The sequence below is a fragment of the Lissotriton helveticus genome, chromosome 1_1 (assembly GCF_964261635.1).
Source record: "Lissotriton helveticus chromosome 1_1, aLisHel1.1, whole genome shotgun sequence".
In the NCBI taxonomy this organism is placed as follows: Eukaryota; Metazoa; Chordata; class Amphibia; order Caudata; family Salamandridae; genus Lissotriton; species Lissotriton helveticus.
The window spans coordinates 831359438-831380301 of NC_136057.1; the positions used below are offsets into that span (position 1 = coordinate 831359438).

Sequence of the window (20864 nt, forward strand, 5' to 3'; positions counted from 1 at the left end):
GGGCATTTTTTGAACGGTGTCCTTTCCATGAGCCGTAGGCCGTAATGGCATCGATAGGCCCAGCGGCCCGCGTCGACAACCGGAACTGAACCGATGAAGGTAGCTTCGAAGTCTGAAGAGAATTCGAAGAGTTAGAGAAGTTGTGCGCATCGAAAAAGTTTGAAAACAAAGTTTCAAACCGGTGCACAAAAGATGCATCCGAACCCAATGTCGGAAGATAACAATCTAAGGATGTAGTCGATGCCCATGCACACTATCGTCCAAGGGAGGAGTCACCTATCTCCTGACTACAAAGACTTTTTCCAAGACAACAACAAGGTGCAACCCTCCGAGCCCAAAACCAGATTGCCATCTAATGCATAGTGTGTGATCTGCAGCTCATATGCCTCGAACATATCATTACAATCCTAGTGCGTGTCTTCCCCAAGAGAGACAGACACAGAGCTCTAGAAACCACAATGACAGTCAATAGATGATAATTCTCCATGTTTAGATATGAAACTAGTTATTTTTTTGTAGGTAGAAATGCTGATAATTCAGAAGGGGACATTTTATTCTAAACTGCCAACTGGTGTGATATGTATATTACCAGGCAATGGGACATTTATATCGATATAGTACCACCATCATGCAGTTTAAGGGTGCATACAGAGGGCACCCTTAAACTGCATGATGATGTTTCTGCGTGAGTGCCTTTATGCATGGTAACAGTGCATAAGTAGACCAGCCTTTATCATATGACCATGCACTCCTCAAAAACAGGGCCCCATCACTTTTGTTATTGCTTGTTGAATGATTCTGCTTTTGATATGATTCTACTTCTTACATTAAAAGGCTACACATAGGACGTTGACTAAATGGTGAAAAACATTTTGTACTGTAACAGTTATTAAGAATAAAAAATCTTGATAACATTAAGTTACGAAGTCGTACATCAGATTTAAATAAACTAAAAAAAACTTACTTGGTGAGTGACTGAGACTTCTGCTGCAAAAAACTCTCCCTATGTGCTTTAACTGCCTGGAAGCTTTTCCTGTCCAAAAGTTTGGCAGCATCTGGCATCTTCTGCATCAGAAAGTGGTCAGCAAACCAAATCACGTTAGCTGTTAACGTGATGGCAGGTACCTACAGCGTGTGTAAAGGACAGTGATCACTCAATCAAACTTTATCTGAACTGTCTGCATACACTGGCATACTTTAATGATCAAAAATATAAATCTGAGCAACAACTTTGAAAACGTAGTCATCTGCAGCTGCTACAAGTATCAAGGAATCAAAAGCATACTTGGTGATGATCAGAAAAGTCACAAGTCACAAAGTGTTTTTCACCTAGTGAATACCGCCGACTACAGACAAACAATACTGATTGGTAGCCAATAAAGCATACTGCTTGTGTTCCTTCCATTTAGTAAACCCATATTTGTTATAGCACATTATAAGAGAGAGCCCATTGTTAATATTGCAGTTGGTCCCACTTCAGAACCTTCGTTCATACATTCTTCATCTATTATTGTCTGATGCATTGCCCAACGCCAAATAAAGGTGGCCCTCGTTGCAAGCGGTTAGAGGTACTGGAATACTGATTGGGCAGAGTTTTCACCCACGTCTGTATCACAGCTAATGGTCATTACCACAGGTGTTTTTAAGGAAAGCTTTCCAGGTTAAACCTGAATGAACTGGTACACACAAAAAAGAAAATGATAGAACACCATGTTACACGTTACTCAGTATCCACTGGTGGTGTATATGAGATTACTTGTAATGCACCAATAATTCTGCACCCTGGAATTATCAATCCCCACTGTTTCATTAATTTCCGGCGTGGTATTACCACTCTGTCATTACTGCAATAATTATAATGGAGGGCCAAGTCATATTGTACTACTTGAAATCATTCTTCCTTTTTGACTGAAATAACAAGGTAAATTACTATCATATGACAAATCATTTATAATAAATCAGTTTGATAACCTGAAAAAACCTTAACCCCCAGGTTAATCTTTCAAATTTAAATGTGAAATTAAGGGGCATACTTGGCTACAATGGAACCTTTTTGGCCAAGAGCTGCTGATCTTAAGTGACTAGAGCCATACTGATATCCTGGGAGCTGCATGGGATGTCAGTCAACTGCTTAGATTCCAGATGCTAACCTCCTCCTCATTTGGTGGGCGTGGTCAGGTCGGGCACCAAGATGGCTGCTAATCTGTGACGCTTCAAGGTCGCGCACAATAAATGCAGCCATGCTCCGCTTCCAAGGGACTTTAGCAAGCACGGGGTCCTCCCGCGGTCACTGGAGAACCCAGTGAATAATCTGGGGCCAGCAGTGGAGATCTCACCACTTACGATGCGCTGCCTATTGCTGGCGGCGGCCTGACGCGACCCTCGGAGGTCCAGCTACGACATTTATTTATTTATTTATTTATTTACGTAATTTTTATAGCGCAACAAATACCCTGGGGTGTCTCGGCGCTGTGGAGCTACTGGAGTCAGCTATCCTCTTACTGGTTAAACAACCATGTTTTTAAGAGCCTGCGGAAGCTCATCAGGTTCGGGGCAGTTTTGATGGCAAGTGGCAAAAGATTCCAGAGTTTTGGAGTGGCCACAAGAAAACGCCTGTCTCCCCAGGTGGCCGTTCTTGTACGTGGCACAGGGAGGAGACTGGTGTTGGCCGATCTTAATTGCCTTTTGGGAGTATAAAGCTGAAAAGCTTCGGTCAGGAACCTGGGTCCTATGCCAAGTACTGCCTTATATGCAATACAGAGGGCCTTAAATTTTATGCGGCTCTCAACTCTCAGCCAGTGGAGCTGACGAATGCCAAGAGTGGTGGATTTGCGGCGAGGAATGTTTAGGAGGATCCTGGCAGCCGCATTCTGGATGGATTGCAGCTTAGTTATGACACGCTTCTGGGTATGAAGAAAGAGAGCGTTCCCATAATCTATTTTTGAGAAGACTAAGGTGGAGACCAGAGTCTTCCCAGCTGAGGGGGGGAGATAAGGCATTAATTTCTTTATTTTTTTCAAAATAAAGAATGATGACGAGACAACCTTGTTAGTGTGGAGGTCAAAAGCCAGCTTGCTGTCAAAAATCACTCCCAGATTTCTGGCTTTTTCCGCTGGGACAGGTGGATGGCCGAGCTTTTCCGGCCACCAACTAGAGGACCATTCAGGGGAGAGTTTTCCGAATGTCATAATCTCGGTCTTGTCCGAGTTGAGCCTAAGACAATTCGAGGCCATTCAGGTGCTGACCTCAAGCATAGCTCTCTGGAAGTTGGCTGCCACAGCAAGGCCATCCCTGTGGATACCCAGGACCAGCTGGGTATCATCTGCATAAGATGTGAGCCGTACCCCATAGGCCTTTATTACCCTCGCTAAGTCCGCTACATAGATGTTGAATAGCATAGGACTTAGCGAGGAGCCTTGTGGGACTCCACAAGGGAGTGCAGAGATAGGTGAATAAAAATCTCCCAGCCTCACTGTCTGGGTACGGTTTGCCAGGAAAAAATGAGATCCCTGGCCGAGCCGTTTATCCCCAGGGCTGTGATACGGTCGACTAGAGTGACATGGTCGACCGTGTCAAAGGCCGCTGACAAATCCAAAAGGATGAGGACGGCCGCCCCTCCCTGATCCATGATCGCCCTGATCTCATCAGAGGCCTTTATCAAGGCGGTCTCTGTTCCATGCCCTTTCCTAAAACCAAATTGCGTTTCGTCGAGAAGTTGGTGGGTCTCGACGAACTCTGAGAGCTGTCTATTCATCAGGAATTCGCATACTTTGGCAGGAAAAGGCAGACACGCAATGGGCCTATAACTGGCGACAGCTGTAGGGTCTAGGGAAGTTTTTTTTAAAAGGGTCGCAGGACAGCCTGAAGGCGGGGTGAGCTGAGCAGCCGCGCTGGAAATCAAGACACGGCCGGAGGAGGTAGATAAAAGTGCGGCGGCCAGGGAGATTCTCCCGTCGCCACGCCTGACTTCGCATGGACGGCCTGTGGTTGGTGAATCTTTCTCCTTCCCCATGCTTCTCTGCATTGCGCTGGGGGGCTACACTGAAGCTGGCCTGATTCAGGTATATAGCTCAAGCATGGAGCCGAGCCCCTGACCCGGAAGACCACTGGATACAGCCGAGGTACTGCAGCGGACTGGGAGGACACCGCAATCAATCAATCAATCATAACACTTGTATAGCGCACTACTCACCCGTAAGGGTCTCAAGGCGCTTGGGGGAGGGGGTCCGTTACTGCTCGAACAGCCCGGTCTTGAGTTGTCTCCTGAAGGCGAGATGGTCCTGGGTCAGCCGAAGGCGGGTGGGGAGGGAGTTCCATGTCTTGGCCGCCAGGTAGGAGAAGGATCTGCCTCCGGCGGTGGCTCTTCGGATGCGTGGCACGGCGGCGAGGGCGAGGCTATTAGATTGTAGCTGGCGGGAGGGCGTGTAGAATGTCAGGCGGTCGTTGAGGTACTTGGGGCCCAGGTCGTGGAGAGACTTGTGAGCGTGGGTGAGGAGCCTGAACGCGATCCTCTTGTTGACGGGGAGCCAGTGCAGGTCCCTCAGGTGGCCGGAGATGTGGCTGCGTCGGGGGATGTCCAGGATGAGTCGGGCGGAGGCGTTCTGGATGCGTTGGAGTCTTTTCTGTAGCTTGGCTGTTGTTCCGGCGTAGAGGGTGTTACCGTAGTCCAGTCGGCTGGTGACGAGGCCCTGGGTGACCGTCTTCCTGGTTTTGGTCGGGATCCATCGGAATATCTTGCGGAGCATGCGAAGGGTGTGAAAGCATGATGAGGAGACAGCGTTGACTTGTCTGGTCATCGAGAGGGAGGAGTCCAGGATGAAGCCCAGGTTGCGTGCGTGGTCTGTTGGATTGGGTGCGCTGCCCAGGGCGGGGGGCCACCAGGAGTCGTCCCAGGCGGAGGGCGATGGTCCCAGGATGAGGACTTCCGTCTTGTCAGAGTTCAGTTTCAGGCGGCTGTTCTTCATCCACTCGGCGACGTCTTTCATCCCTTCATTTAGGCTGGTTCTGGCGGTGTTGGGGTCTCTGGTGAGGGAGAGGATCAGCTGGGTGTCGTCGGCGTAGGTGATGATGTTGAGGTTGTGTTGGCGTGCGATGGTTGCAAGAGGTCTCATGTAGACGTTGAAGAGGGTGGGGCTGAGTGATGATCCTTGCGGGACGCCACAGATGACTTCGGTGGCCTTGGATCGAAACGGGGGGAGGCGGACTCTCTGTGTTCTTCCGGCGAGGAATGAGATGATCCACTCCAGTGCCTTCTCTTGGATGCCGATGTTGTTGAGGCGTTGAACTAGGGTGCGGTGGCAGACAGTGTCGAACGCTGCAGAGAGGTCCAGGAGGATGAGTGCCGCTGTTTCCCCGTTGTCAAGCAGGGCACGGATGTCGTCGGTGGCTGCGATGAGGTGCTGGGGTTGGCTCTGAAACCAGACTGTGAGGGGTCGAGGGATCCGTTCGTCTCGAGGAAGGCGGCAAGCTGTCTGTTGACGATCTTCTCGATGACTTTGGCAGGAAAAGGGAGGAGCGAGATGGGGCGGAAATTCTTGAGGTCGGTGGGGTCCGCTGTTGGTTTCTTCAGTAGGGCGCTGAGCTCGGCATGCTTCCAGCTCTTTGGGAAGGTGGCGGTGTTAAAGGAGGTGTTGATGATGTTCCGGAGTTGGGGTGCGATGGTGGAGTCGGCCTTGTTAAAGACATGATGGGGGCAGGGGTCGGTTGGAGATCCGGAGTGGATGGTGTTCATCGTGCGGGCTGTGTCTTCGGTGGTCACCGTGGTCCAGGTGCGGAGGGTGGCGGTGGGGGCGTTGGTTCTACGGTTGGGTGCGTGGATGGTGCGCCGAAGCTGTTGTGGATGTCGGCGATCTTGCGGTGGAAGAACGAGGTGAGCGAGTTGCAGAGATCTTGTGAAGGAGAGATGTCGTTGTTGCCGGTGCTGGGGTTGGAGAACTCCTTGATGATGCTGAAGAGTTCCTTGCTGTCGTGGGCGTTGTTGTCCAGTCGTTCCTTCAGTGATTTCTTCTTGGTGGTGCGGATAAGCTGGTGGTGCTTGCGGGTGGCGTGTTTGAGGGCGGTCATGTTGTCAGTGGTCTGGTCGAGGAGCCAGGCTTTCTCGAGGGTGCGGCAGGTCTTCTTGGAGTCCTTGAGTTCGTCGGTGAACCAGGAGGCCTTCTTGCTTCTGGTTTTGCTGGGAGGGTTCTTCAGAGGTGCGAGGTTGTCGGCGCAGGCAGTCAACCACTGCGTGAAGTTGCGTGCTGCTTCGTTGGGGTCCGTTGTGCTGGCGGGTGGGTTCAGGCTGAGGGAGGTGGTGAGCTGGTCGGCGGTGATCTTGCTCCAGCTCCTGTGAGGAACCTGTTGCGGGTGGTGGTGGGTCATGGTTCTTCTGAAGCTGAAGTGGACGCAGCTGTGGTCGGTCCAATGGAGTCGGTGGAGTGGCTGAAGGTGATGTGCTTGCTGGATGAGAAGACGGGATCCAGCGTGTGGCCGGCGTAGTGGGTGGGGGTGTTGACCAGTTGCTTGAGTCCGAGGTTGGCGAGGTTGTTGCGGTCCTTGTTGTTCTCCAGGTGGAAGTTGAGGTTCCCTAGGAGGATGTAGTCGGCGGAGGGGAGGGTGTGCGGGCTGATGAAGTCGGCGATGTCTTCGCTGAATTGTGTGCGTGGTCCCGGGGGTCTGTAGACGACGGTGCCTCTGAGCGTCGTCTTTGGGTCGGTGTGTATCTGGAAGTGGAGGTGCTCGGCGGCGGGGAAGGTGTCGTCGGAGTCGGTTGTGATGCGGATGGTGTTCTTGTGGACGATGGCGATGCCTCCTCCGGTCTGGTTGACGCGGTCCCTCCTGATGATCTTGTACCCGTCCGGGATGGCGATGGCGATGTCGGGGGCTGAGGAGACGTTCATCCAGGTTTCCGTGAGGAAGGCGATGTCTGGTGATGTTGTGTCAAGGAGGTTCCAGAGTTCCAGGGCGTGTCTGTGGACGGAGCGGGTGTTGAGCAGGATGCACTTCAGGTGGTTGCTGCTGGTGTTTGGCTTGGCGGGTGCGGTGCAGGTTCGGAGGCAGGTGAACTTGCAGGTTTTGCAGGTGAAGGGTCTGTGGATGCGTTTCGGGGTCGCCCGGCAGCAGGAGGGGTTCCGGCCGGCGTTGATTGCGTTGAGGGCGGCGGCGTCGTAGGTCAGTCGGGTCGTCTTGCATCGGCGGGGGCCAGGGGTCCTGGCGCTGGGCGCAGGCGGGCGCAGACGGGCTTGCCTTTGGCGCGCCTTCGGCGCACAATCGGTGCGCCCGCTGCGCGTCAACGCTGCGCGTACGTGGGGGCGACATAAGAAGGAGCCGGGAGGGAGGAGCAGCTGGGTGGCGGGAGCGGGGCGGCGAATGGGCAGGAGGGGGCGGGGCCTCAGGGAGGCAGCAGCGGGAAAGGAGGGCAGAGGGCGGCTCAGCGGCGGCTGGGTCGCCCTGTGGAAAAACCGCTATGAAAGGAAAAAAACGAAGAAAAACGAAGGCAGCAAAGGGCACAGCTGATGGAGGCAGTAGCAGGGGTGTGTGGGGGCGACCTCGCCTGGTTACAGGCTCAGCGGTCGCTCCCTGCACCTCTTTGCTGTCTCCTTAAGAAAGAGCCGGGAGGGAGGAGCAGCTGGGTGGCGGGAGCGGGGCGGCAGTAACCGCACCACGAGCAAATCCTTGTCCTAAGTGGGGGTTGACGATTAGGCCTATTGTTGTGTGGCCTGCAGCTGGTTTATCCCTGCTCCTGATGGTATAGGGAGGCGCTCCCTTGATGAGAGGTTTGAGCGGCACTGCTGGCCCTCATTGTGATGACCATCACCAACATACCAGCGGGTCGCTCCTCATGCTTCTGAAACACCACTGGTAATTCCCAAAATCCAGCGCACCATGGGTCGCGGAGTCCCCAAAAAGCAGCAGCTATCCTTTGACGTAGCTAAAACTTCCAGACGGGTGGAAAGTGAGGGCACCGGACGCGGAGAGCCCCTGGGCCCACCAGACACTCTTGGGGCCGGTTTCTCTTCCGTTAACAGCGCCGCGCCCATCATGGGGGAGCTGCTAACAAGTTTCAAGGCAATAGATGCGAGATTCAACACATTGGACACCCGCCTGAATGATCTGTAAAGGCAGAGGGACCAACATGAGGCCCGCATTGATGCTTCTGAACACCTCATTTCTAGAGATAGAGGACAACCAGACGACAGTGGTTAAGCGCCTCGAGCGTGTTGAATGGATCCTGAAGACGACATTGATTAAGGCTGAGGACTTAGAGGCCAGGTCTCATCGTAATAATATTCGTATAGATGGGGTCCCCATAGCGGCCTATGTAGAGCGGCTCCTATTGGAACTCTTTGGCAGGGAGGCCAACATTTGCGATTGAGAGAGCTCATCGGGCGCTTGCTCCTCGATCGGCCCCCCCGCGCTCCAACACGACTGCTTATAGCCAGTCGCCTGAATTACTATGATCGTGACACTGGCCTGCGCATGGACAGTGTGGTACTGAAAATTCTGGACTCGTGTAATAAACTTTGTCATAGCATGACGATTTTGGTATCAAAAGACCGAGAATGGCTAGTACACTATGTACAAGCATTTTCGTCATATTCCAGTAACGATTTCACCTCGAAATCGTCATTTTCGTCCTGGTACCCTTGGCTTCCATTTTGTGAACGGCAGCCATTTTGTGGATTGCCCTTACAGTAGGCCCTCACTGTGGCAAAACAAGTATTTAAGGACATAACCTTAGCATGGGTTTGTGCTGACTCCTGCATGACCTGGCGAAAGCTGACTCCCTTGCCCGAGGCTGACCTCGTTGAGCCAGTTCCTTGTTAGGCAGCTGGTCAGATAGTGTTAAGACACGCAGCGGAGCAGCTTAGGTGACAAGAGAGGAAGAACTACAACACCCAGGAGCACGCCCGCCAGAACTAACACTCCCAAAAGGCTGTGCGCGTCAACCGCGCTATGCGGGCGGTACCATTTAAACAACCCGGATGACAGCGGTCGGCGTCGGATATTCTGAATCGTAGACGCAGGTTTGTGGAGCTGCGAGGAGGAAGGTGAGCTCCGTCGTATCAGAGGCTTGGGAGCAGGAGCCTTCCGCATTCTCGGTGAGCTGTCAAACCGCTGCCTTGACCTGTGTGTGCGGTACTAACTGCCCGCAGCGTTACCTTGTGGACTTCGGTCCTTCCGTTCTGTCTCAGTCCCCGTTCGAGGGTTCTCGAGTGTTAAAAGACTTCAATACTCGCAGTACTTTGGAGACAGTCCCCGCTCGAGGGTAAACGAGCATTATGGACCCCCGTTCTTTTGGTACTTATTGACAGTCCCCGCTCGAGGGTTATCGAGCGCTAGGATGCTGAACTTTGTTTGTACCATATTGATAGTCCCCGCTCGAGGGTTATCGAGCGCCAGGACGCTGAACTTTGTTTGTGCCATATTGATAGTCCCCGCTCGAGGGTTATCGAGCGCCAGGACGCTGAACTTTGTTTGTACCATATTGACAGTCCCCGCTCGAGGGTTATCGAGTGTGGAGAATATTGCCAGTCCCCGCTCGAGGGTTATCGAGTGTGGAGAACAGACCCGTATTATTTGCGTTGTTTATTGCGTTTGCCCTCCGTTGGAAGCGTGTCAGGACGGACACGCATGCGGACGACGGTACAGAAGGAGTAAGAGACCCAACGGGTTCTTTTCCGTATCGAGTGGCATTGTCGGCCATTGATTAGCACAGTGTCCTCTGTTGGAAGGTGCTAGGACGAGCATCATTGCAGAGGACGGTTAGATCCAAGACCGTGAAATTTCGCTACCTTCCTTTGATTACAGTTTTACCCTTTTATGGGCATCTCTTAATAAAGAGCTTTTGGAATACTCTAAAGAAGCTTGGTACATCCTCTGTGTGTTAACAGGGGGTGTGGGCTGGGTTGCTCGATCCCGAGGGACTCAGGATTACACATAGAGATCAAAGAGCAGGACATTGCAATGTTTTTTGTACACGCACACACCCCTTTATCTTGCTCCTATCTGTTTCTGTTCCTTCTTTATGGTCTATTTATGATGTGGGCTGCGGGCCTTTTCATTATGGGTCTTGCCCAGCTTGTCTAAAGAAGAATGTTTATTATGGGTTTGTTTGATGATTAATTTTGGGCTGGACAAACTGAAAAGTGGGTTTGTCATCATACAGTGCTTTGTGTGCACGTCCTGGGAATGACCAACAATAATGTACTTCAAAGAGAAAATGTGTGCCTAGGGCATAATAAATGGTATAAAAGGTCTGTGCTGAGACCATTCAGCAGACTGCCTCATTCAATTGCTAAGGCAGTTGGGTGACGTAGCCTCACTTAATTGTATTTAATAAAGATGTCTTTTTCATATTTTCAGAGTCTGTGCCAAGTTCTTGTTATATTAGTTAAGTATTCCATGAGAGCGAAATTTACAAAGTTCTTCAGTTGGCGCCCTAACGCGGGAATCATCAGAGAAGTGACTTTCTGTGGGAGTGATCATGCCAGGAGACTGAAATGAACTCAGGAGGACAGAGTAAGATTCTACTAAGAAGGTACTCTGTGCACGGGTATTCTGGAGATTCTTTGATTCTGCAGCCCAGTATATTTCTGATCTTTCTGATTTTTGATCCTCCACATGATGTCACTCCTGACTGATAACCTTTTTGGCGTGAGTATTCTTAAAAAGACCATTAGGTCATGTAGAACTTGACAGTTAGAATCTGGATAATATTTTGATTAGTAAAAGTAAGAGTTAAGTATAAGTGGGTCGCTCCCAGTCCTTTGTTCTTTGATTCTTTGATTTTGATTGGTTCTTAGTTTGATTTGTCCTTAGTTTTTATTTGAAGGTTGCAATTTTCGAAAACCGAGGGTCTTGTATATTTACGAGTGTATCGATAGAGATAGCCCCTTGAAGTTTGAAGCTAGATTAGCGAGCTATAAGATGCCTGATCTTAGCGAATTTGGAGATTTGTGTTGGCCAACTTTGTATACGTTTGTATTAGCCGGCTTCAACTAAAGGGGATATCTAAATAGGTTTAGATTTAAAAAACATATTTCTTCCTTGGTGATTTTGTATCCCCAGGGAATTAAAATATGACATAATACAAAACAAGGATCCTTTATTCTGTGCAGTTTTATGAATGGAAATATGCAGAACGATTTTTGGTGTTCTGCCAGCCAAAGCTAGTGAATTAAGTGTATTGTGACTTCGTGCACATACAGCAGTCTGTTGGGCTGTGTTTTTGCAGTCTTTTGGAATACTATTGAGACGTGTTTCTTGTAAATATGACTTAGCTAGTATTTACAAATGGCTTTGTTTTCGTCGAAGTGTCGATTTGTGGGTTCAATGTGTGTTTCAATGTCTATGTGGTTTTTCTCATTAGTGTAACTTCAGTAATAGCTTACAGCGCTGTATTGTGTGTCCTGAGTGTTTGAATACTTTCTCTTTATGTCTGCAATGAGCTCTCAATGTGTGTTTGTAGGTGTCTTGATGTTTTCAGTCTGTCAAGTAAAATGTCAGATTAATTAATATTAAGTAGAAATTAAATAACACTCCAGCAATTTACTATGTCACATGCTAAAATCGCTATATGATTGCTATTTAATTTACAGACTAATCAAAAACGCATATGTGCAAACTGTTAAATGCTTAAAATAGGTAAGTTAAAATTCACATTCACTAGGAATATGAAGGCCCCAAAAATAATTGTGTCTTTTGTAGCAAAACGAATTTGTAGTTTTTTTTACTTACATGCATTGTGTACATGTAAAAGGCAAACACTTTTAAAAAAAAAAGTGAATTTTTTCTTGCTAGATTTAAATGCATCTTTTTGCACGCGCATTTTTAAAAAAAACTTGAAATGTCTGTTTTCAGTAAGACTGAAAGCGTGCCCAGGTTTCAGTTTCAGCCCTGTGCAGGGCCTTTCCTGCCGTTAAGGCAGCAGATGTTGTTTTTCAAAGGCCATGAATAATATTGGAATGTTTATTTAGCCCAGGACTTAGCCGTTAGTTAATCACAGTTGGATCTTTTTCATTTCAGAATAGTGTTTTAGAGGGTTACAAAAATAAGGTTATCACTGGAAGACATTCCAAATACGGTTTTCCTCTCTTAAAACATCTTTTTCAAAGTATATTTTTGGTTCTGTTGAAAATACTTATTGCCCTTTTTAAACATGGCGCGAAAAATGTCATGTTTTAAGTTAGGCTTTTTGTGCGTAGGCGCATAAATGAATGAATCTAAAAATGATAGGAAAGGGATGCAGCTTACCTTTATATGTAGAGTTATCATAAAAACAGATAATTGGTTTCATTGAACGAAAAATTATTAATTATGGAAAAATTATTTGAGAAAAAAATAAGTGCTTTTTAAAATCGTTTTTTGATATTTATAAAGCTTAATACTCATACTATGACCTCCTAGTATTAAAATTTGGTTTAAGTTATGTGTTACGGTGTAATTAGGTAATTTGCATGTTGGTTTTCACTTGGCACAGGCGTAAAAAACTCATTTTTCCAAGGATTTACATGAGATATGACTAATGTCAAATATCTGTAACGTGTAAAGAACATCCTGAGGATGATTAATATGTAAAACAATTATAGGATATTTATTTTTAAGTGCCCCAAAGATAAAAGTCGAAATTGAGGTAAATGGGTTTTTAACACAGATTTTTGTCATTTACCATAGATTGAAAGTGTCTCTGGCTTCAGTAAATGCATACATTTGTGCATAATACAAACTTGTGGGTTGTTAGGTTGTTTTTCATAGCTCGGTGAGCCAATGTGCCCGGTGCAGAGGTTTGTGTTTAATATCAGGGTTGAAGGTTCTAAATTTAGCGGGGCCCATTTCAGACGTTCATCAATGTTAGGTTGCTAAAATGAGTACCATTGTATAGTGTGGTAGCAAACATTTGTTCTAAAAACTAGTATGTGTGAACCCTTCACAGTAAATGTAGTAGGCCTTCTGTCTCTGTCATGTTGGCATTGTGACCTTTTAAATTCGAGCCTTGTCTCTATAAAATGCAGAATAACATTGCTAAACAGGCCTCTGAAAGGTGGAATTTCTGGTTTAAAGTTAAAGACTTAATCCCAAAGGGAAATATAAAAAAGGTTTCTTGAAAGGTTTCTTTAAAAGTCCCAACATCATGACATTTGTATTTCTGCTCTAAAAAATAATGTCTGCTAGTCGTTTTTATTTTGACAGAAAACGAAGTGTTGCATTACATCTTAGACAAAAAAATAGGATGCAGCCTTTTACTAAAATTTTGAAGCCTACATGAATAAGAAAGAACGATTTGCCAATTAAGAAGTTTTTTTTTATCATAGAGATTGTGGCACAAGGCTAATTTTAGGTGTCAGGGAAACGATTTTACCTTTGGAAAAGTCAAAAGGGATTCATGTTGCAAGGTGACTGACAAGATGGTAACAGTTAAGTAATGGAAATTTATTTTTGTGTTTCTTAATGTGTATCATGTTTTGTCTTCTGATTAAAAGTTATAATTGAAATTCGCTTGTTGTCAGAAATGTCTCTCTTGTGTGTTGTTTATGTTTTTATGTTGCTTCTGCCTACACACCATTCATGGATTGTTCTGGGTGATTTAAAGCAGACAAGACACGTGAGTTTGGTTGGTTAGACGAAGATGTGTTTTTGCGTAACTACTTTGGAAAGAAATGTTCATGTTGTTGTTATGTTTGTGTATTTTGTTCTATCATGAATTGTTCTTGCCGGTTCTGTGTGTCCGAAAGTTGTATTTGACAGCAGATACCCACTATTGGTGATCTACTGTCAAACAGGAGGGTATCCTTACACGGTATTATGCGTCACCGCTCATTTATATATGCTATCGTTTTACAGCGAGTATATCTGATGGCTTGACGTCCGTTTTGTGCGTTTTTGCATGTTTTATGTTGTATGTTGCCGCTTAAGAAATTATTACAAATTCACCCGTGTTGTTGTGAGGGACATGTATGACGATACGTGTCGCTGTCAACAGTTGGGTAAAATTTTCGCTGATACTAAAATTCACAGATATGATTTCTTTACATATTGTGAACCAGACAGACAACACTTCACCAATGTATGTCAAATTTGGCTATAAGTATTGAAGAAAAATAAACAGCGAATTGTGTCATTTGTAGTCACCATACTGCCCTTTTCTGTAAGGAACAGGCAGCCCTAAAATTATATATCCTGATTGGACGTAAGGATAAATTATAGATTTGTGACTCTTGTACATGGTGACCTAATTTCTATATCACATTATAGTCACTTTTATTCTGCTTCCTAAGTGGCCTTCCTATGGCTCTGGACCATAAAAGAAACCAGGTTTCATTTTTTGTCACATGCCTGACTATCACCCAAGCACATCAGTCCTAGTTATTGGGGATTTTAGCTGTGTCCTATTCTCTTTTCCATATTCCTTTCACCAGTCAACTTTTATTTATTATTAGTGTGTTCAGGTTCGCACTTTCAGATTGCAGTAATGTACCATGGACCCCCATTTTATGTATAATTCCCTGTTGCATAACTAGACTGGTTTCTAAGAATTTTCTTTAGGCCTATTCTGATGTTTTTCCAGTCTAACTGTTAGGACTGATTAACTGACTCAATACTATAGTAAGATAAGCTTTAAACCTCAATAGGAGACACATTACGTTTTTTTTAATATGACAAATTCAATGCCTATTCTAATTTGGTTTTTAGTTCCTTTTTCTGCTGCTTTAATTTCAATGAACCAGATGTATTTTAAATAATGGAAATACCAGGACTCTCTAGTTCTTGTCTTTTGTTTCCACATCTTGATAATTAGCTTTTGTATTGCATAGTCCCACCTGATGCACAATTATTATGATAATATGTATGTGATCCCGCTTTTGAGATGTTCTATATGAGGATTTTAGGAACACTTATATGTAATAATTGAGATAAAATGTGTTTACCCAATTAGACGATGCCACTATGTGTGAGGACATCCATTCAGATAGAATTCCCATGTCGCTATGATGATGAAAGATATGCTCTCACACGGAAACCCAATTGAAGAGCCTAGAGGCACTGTTTTGCCTATTGCTTTTGTTTTTGTATTGCCTTTAAGAATGACAGTGTATTTCAACGCAGAATTGTCCCATGGCGTGTGGCCACTCCTTTGAAGATCGCAGGCCACCTGTTTGCAGTCCCCTTGTTGTACAATGAACTGTTTAAAGCATCGCACTTGCTTCATCAGAAGGCGTTCAACATCAGAAAAGAAGAAGGAGCTGATTTTGCCACAGTCCCTTGAGATTTCAGTGCAAAAGAGCGCCTGTTATGTGCTGGTTAACCTCTCACAGTGTGCAGTCCCCTGAGCAGTGCAAAAGAGCGCCTGTTATGTGCTGGTTAACCTCTGACAGTGTGCAGTCCCTTGAGCCCCTTGGCCTGAGTTTTTGGCCACACACGCACCCCTTTTTCCTTTGCTTCAACAGTAGTGCAGTGCACCGGAGGATCCAAGAGTGGCAAAAGGCACTCCATTCTGGTGCCCATGAAAGAGCGGCCTGAGCGTCCTCTGACACTGAATGATGAGTGTTGGAGTCTGAGAATGGTCCCGGGTCTGCACGAGATGATCTGTGCCCATTGACCAATGAAGCGCACAATATCTGTAGTGTCAGCCGCAGAGGAGATATACGGTGCACTGCCTTGAGACATTGAGACTTTGTGAATGAACTATGAGTGTTTGCCAGGAGGGCACTCCAACAGATACTGAACATCAAGAGCATGGGAGGCCTGAATCCAAAGGCCCATGCAACAACGGGAGCAGACTTGATTGGACAATAGAAGTCTGCCAGAGAGGCTTTTTGAACAGACTCTGGGCATAGTTGGTTTCACTAGAGGTTTCCGTGTGATTGTATAGACTACGTGTTAGGAGAATGATTTTATTGTTCTGCTGGCATTATTTTAAAGTAGTATTCTGTTTAGTAAAAGCAGAATAAAGTCCATTTTCTGTGAAAGAGTATCCCCTTTTCACCTCAGAGCATTAATGAGGGTCACCACTGTTTCACTTGAACATATAATGAATTACAGAAAGGCATAGGAAGACCTAAAATGTTACTAGATAATTTTAGGATTTACCTTTTGCTTAGGGTTGTGGGAAATTATGATTCATTTGTAATAGCGGTCAATACTTTGTCTATATGTTCTTAATGACGTGGTTTCTAGTGTTTTTTTAAACATGGCATTGTCTTTTATGGGTGGGATTGTTTTTGCTGCCCAATTCACATCTGTACCCACCTCCCAACCTATGTCTCTTCCTACTTCTACTTCTTTGCATACTTCCCAGATTTTACCTGAACATGGACTAGTTAGGAGGTCAGAGTTTACTGATAATTCTTGTTGTACAGTTTCTGCATCGACACCAGTTAGTAGTGAACATCTCTAATTGTTGGGTGTGTGGTCTTGTACCACATACTACAGATAGAGGCATTCCCTATTTGGTCCTGCCATATATGGCCTTTGTGCTACTGCGTGTGTAAGGAGACCTGTCCCGAGAGAGTCGCTAAGTAATAGGATTATGCTTCAGCAACATCTTGATGATTTGATAAATATAGACCTGGACTCAGACTAGCGTGAGTATAGGTTATTGCCTATGTAAGGGCAAAAGGAGCGTCTGTGGTACTGAAAATTCTGGACTCGTGTAATAAACTTTGTCGTAGCATGACGATTTTGGTATCAAAAGACCGAGAATGGCTAGTACACTATGTACAAGCATTTTCATCATATTCCAGTAACGATTTCACCTCGAAATCGTCATTTTCGTCCTGGTACCCTTGGCTTCCATTTTGTGAACGGCAGCCATTTTGTGGATTGCCCTTACAGTAGGCCCTCACTGTGGCAGAACAAGTATTTAAGGACATAACCTTAGCATGGGTTTGTGCCGACTCCTGCATGACCTGGCGAAAGCTGACTCCCTTGCCCGAGGCTGACCTCGTTGAGCCAGTTCCTTGTTAGGCAGCTGGTCAGATAGAGATCAAAGAGCAGGACATTGCAATGTTTTTTGTACATGCACACACCCCTTTATCTTGCTCCTATCTGTTTCTGTTCCTTCTTTATGGTCTATTTATGATGTGGGCTGCGGGCCTTTTCATTATGGGTCTTGCCCAGCTTGTCTAAAGAAGAATGTTTATTATGGGTTTGTTTGATGATTAATTTTGGGCTGGACAAACTGAAAAGTGGGTTTGTCATCATACAGTGCTTTGTGTGCACGTCCTGGGAATGACCAACAATAATGTACTTCAAAGAGAAAATGTGTGCCTAGGGCATAATAAATGGTATAAAAGGTCTGTGCTGAGACCATTCAGCAGACTGCCTCATTCAATTGCTAAGGCAGTTGGGTGACGTAGCCTCACTTAATTGTATTTAATAAAGATGTCTTTTTCATATTTTCAGAGTCTGTGCCAAGTTCTTGTTATATTAGTTAAGTATTCCCTGAGAGCGAAATTTACAAAGTTCTTCAACAGGGAGAAGGGAGACCTCCAATATCAGGGCATGTCACTCTCCATTTGTCTCAACTTCACCCCCTTGGTTCAGGAAGCCCATCGCAAAGCGACTCCTGCGAGTGGCAAACGTATGTTATGCCATGCTCTATCCGGCTCACCTGGGCTTTCAACTCGACAGGAATACCCATATCTTCGACTCGCCCTCCAAGGCTGCAGACCTTCGTAAACATCACAATCCGACCTCAAACTACTCCTCCGGGAAGTAATCCACCGCCATTCAAGAAAAACCCCTGCGGATTTAAGGGGTTGAAAGTCCTGCAAACTGGTATTCTGATTTAACCCCTCTAATGACTGTTTTAATAAGCCGAAAACATTTTTCTCCTTCTGTATGTTAATCATTCTACATGCTGGCTGCACTTATTCTATTGTAAGAGTAAACATTGGTTCTGTAGAGGTGTCCACTGAGTGTTGCCTTCCCTCAAGGAGATCTCCTTCTCTTCTTGTTGGGAAAGATGGGATTCACCGGACACTGGTTGGGTGGTTATCCGATGTGGGAGGGGGTGGGGGTTAGAGGTTGTTTTTCTATGTGTTGATATGCATAGTTGTTATATACAGGGTGTTAAACGTATCGCTGATCTGCCATATGCAAATTTATATGATGAAGCTTCTTGGTCTGTTTCGATATGCCAGCGATGACACGGCCAGGTGGGAGTCTTGAGGTGTTAGAGCTAAAATACATGTCCCGGCATGTGAAGGGACTATCAAACCCCCGAAAAGGAAGGCAGGTCTTAACTTATCTTACTCGACATGCAGTGCAAGTTGCCTTCCTGCAAGAAACCTATTATGCCCCCACCGCCGATAACTGATTTGAATCTAATTGAGGAAACAATCGATTTTTTGCTAGTTACAGCACCTATTCTAGAGGGGTTTGTATTCTGATCCACAAGACAATCTGATTTAAAGTGCATTAGGTGGTTAGAGAGGCTAAAGGAGATCTCTCTTGGTTGCCGGAAGCCTTGGGGCGAAACAAACACTACTGATCAATATATATGCCCCTAATATAGATGTACCTGATTTTTTTCCTAACATCTCTGCACACAGTTCTAATCTCCACATCGACTCTATAGTGATGGGGTACGACTTTAACCTAGCACTGAAACCCACCCTGGACGCTACAGGTCCAGACCATATTACCAAACCACATTCCGCGAAAGCACTCTAGGCTATGCTGCAGGCCCACTTATGGACAGGTGCTTGGTGCCATCAGCGCTCCACTGACAGAGGTTTTTCGTTTTATTCAGCGCCACATGGTCACGTATAGACCATTGGTACTTATCCCCAGATCTTCTCCTCCATACACTCTCTGTGGACAACCTTGCTCGAACCTTGTCGGAACACTCACCAGTACTCCTGTCCCTCACAATCCCAATATTGTGCAACCGTTCTGATCCTGGCCTTTTCTGGCAGAAGCTCTGCTTTACAGTGTGTTTAATAACTAGGTCAGAGAAGCTATAATTGAATATTTCCAGCTGAACGTGGGCTCAGTGCCCTGCTACACATCTGTGTGTGAAGCTTTTAAAGGTTATATACAGGGAATATGCCTGGCCAAACAGTTTGGTGTTCTTCGCTCTATCCGCCGTGACCTTGATGCTAGAGCGAAAGCACTCTAGGAGCTCGATGCACAGTGCCTGTTGGGCGTCCAACCATCCTCTCTCCACCAAAGGGCAAACATCCTTGCTGAATTTCAGGAACTTGCTGCCCACAAATTACATGGGCAAGTACACACGCGCTAGAATAGAGAGCTGCCTGATCGGACACTGGCTGGGCTTCTCCGCCCTATCCATCATTCTACCTTTGTTACGCAATTGAAACTAGATAACAGCACTACACTCACCCTTAAACTCACATAACTCTTCTGCCTTCCTCTCCTATTATTCTCGCTTATACACCACCTGTTTCCCGCTGGCTGATACCGCACTTGCCCACTATCTGGCGGAAGTGGTGATGGTATGGATAGAGGGTGGCCACCGCCATTTCCTAGCTGCACCTATAACTGCGAACGAGGTGACACAAGCTATAGACAATCTAAATGGATCCCTTGCCCGGGGCACGGATGGTCTTACTGGCATATTTTATAAAACATTGTTAGTTCTCCATCTTCTTGAAGTATACGTGGAGGCTTTGGTGTCCCGGGCACTACCTCTCACAATGGGTTAGGCCGTCATCTCCCTGTTTCTCAAACTGGACAAACCACCCGATAGGTTTGCTTCCTATAGGCCCTTATCGCTGCTTAATCAGGACTATAAAATCATAGCTAAAATACTTGCAACCCGCATTTCTCTTTTGGTAAACCAGATTATATCCCCTCTTCAAACTGGTTTTGTCCCAAACCGGTCTACACCTGTCAATCTCCGTTCGGTGTTTGCGGTAGTTAATCAAATCGAGCCAACCCTCCCTGCTGCAGCAATATTATTAGATGCCGAGAAGGTGTTTGATTCTCAAGAATGGCCTTTTCTGTATGCCACACTGGGTAAGTTGGGCTTCCCTCGGGAATACCGTAATTTTGTACGTCTCTTGTACAAAAACCAGGTGGGGCCAGGCTTCAGGTGAATGGCAGACTCACAGACCAATTCTGATTATCGCGGGGCACCAGGCAGGAATGTCTGCTTTCACCCCTACTATTTATTATTGATATGGTGCGTCATCTTCAGGAGCGACATCTGCAGCGGGGACTCCGGTTTCATCGTGTCCCCCTACCGGCCTCGCTTTACGCAGATGATGCTTTGCTCTTTGTTCGAGAGCCTAGCACCAACCTTCCTCCGCTCCTTCGGGAGGTAGTCAGTTTGGCATTTTTTACGGACTGATTACTGCCTGGTCTTGTCCTACTTAATTGCACAGGCACACTATGCATACTTCTGGTATCATCCATACACTAGGTTGCAGTACCTGAAACCTGAATGTTCGCAGGTTCACCCAGGCTCTCTCTCGACAATTCTTCCGCGCGGACTCCCAGGGTCGCCCTCTGAAATACAGATGCTGCATACCACGTCATGGGCTTGGGAAAAACCGATCGATATGTGCATGCTGAATACCTTTATTCTCTGCACTTACATGTGCGCAGCAACCCATGAATTCCCCGAACTATGGAAACCTTGACTAAGCAGACATGATCCTGGTGTGGATTACAAACTATAGGGGATCTTTTTTGGGATACCGAATTACGATACGTATTGAATCTTGCAGAGGGACACACAGTGTTCCCGATGGATAGATTCATTTTGCATAGACCAAAGGTTTCCATACAAGCTGCGCTGGGCTCCTCGACTACAGAACCAAGGAATTTTCCCCCACTCGTCATTACATCAACTAACAGCTCCCATCTAGCTTCCCAAATGTACCAATTAGCTCAGACACTCCGACCCCCCATGAGGG

At 46.3% G+C, this 20864-nt stretch overlaps 1 protein-coding gene across 2 annotated transcripts in view; it reads right to left on the reverse strand.

The window, feature by feature from the left end:
- Nucleotides 1-20864, reverse strand: part of WASHC4 (WASH complex subunit 4) — a 1268393-nt gene that overhangs the window by 935936 nt on the left and 311593 nt on the right. For both annotated transcript variants that reach the window (XM_078674607.1, XM_078674599.1), the window contains exon 13: nucleotides 965-1125. In XM_078674607.1, coding sequence (XP_078530733.1) covers nucleotides 965-1125 — 161 coding nt within the window. The remainder of the gene's footprint in view (nucleotides 1-964; nucleotides 1126-20864) is intronic.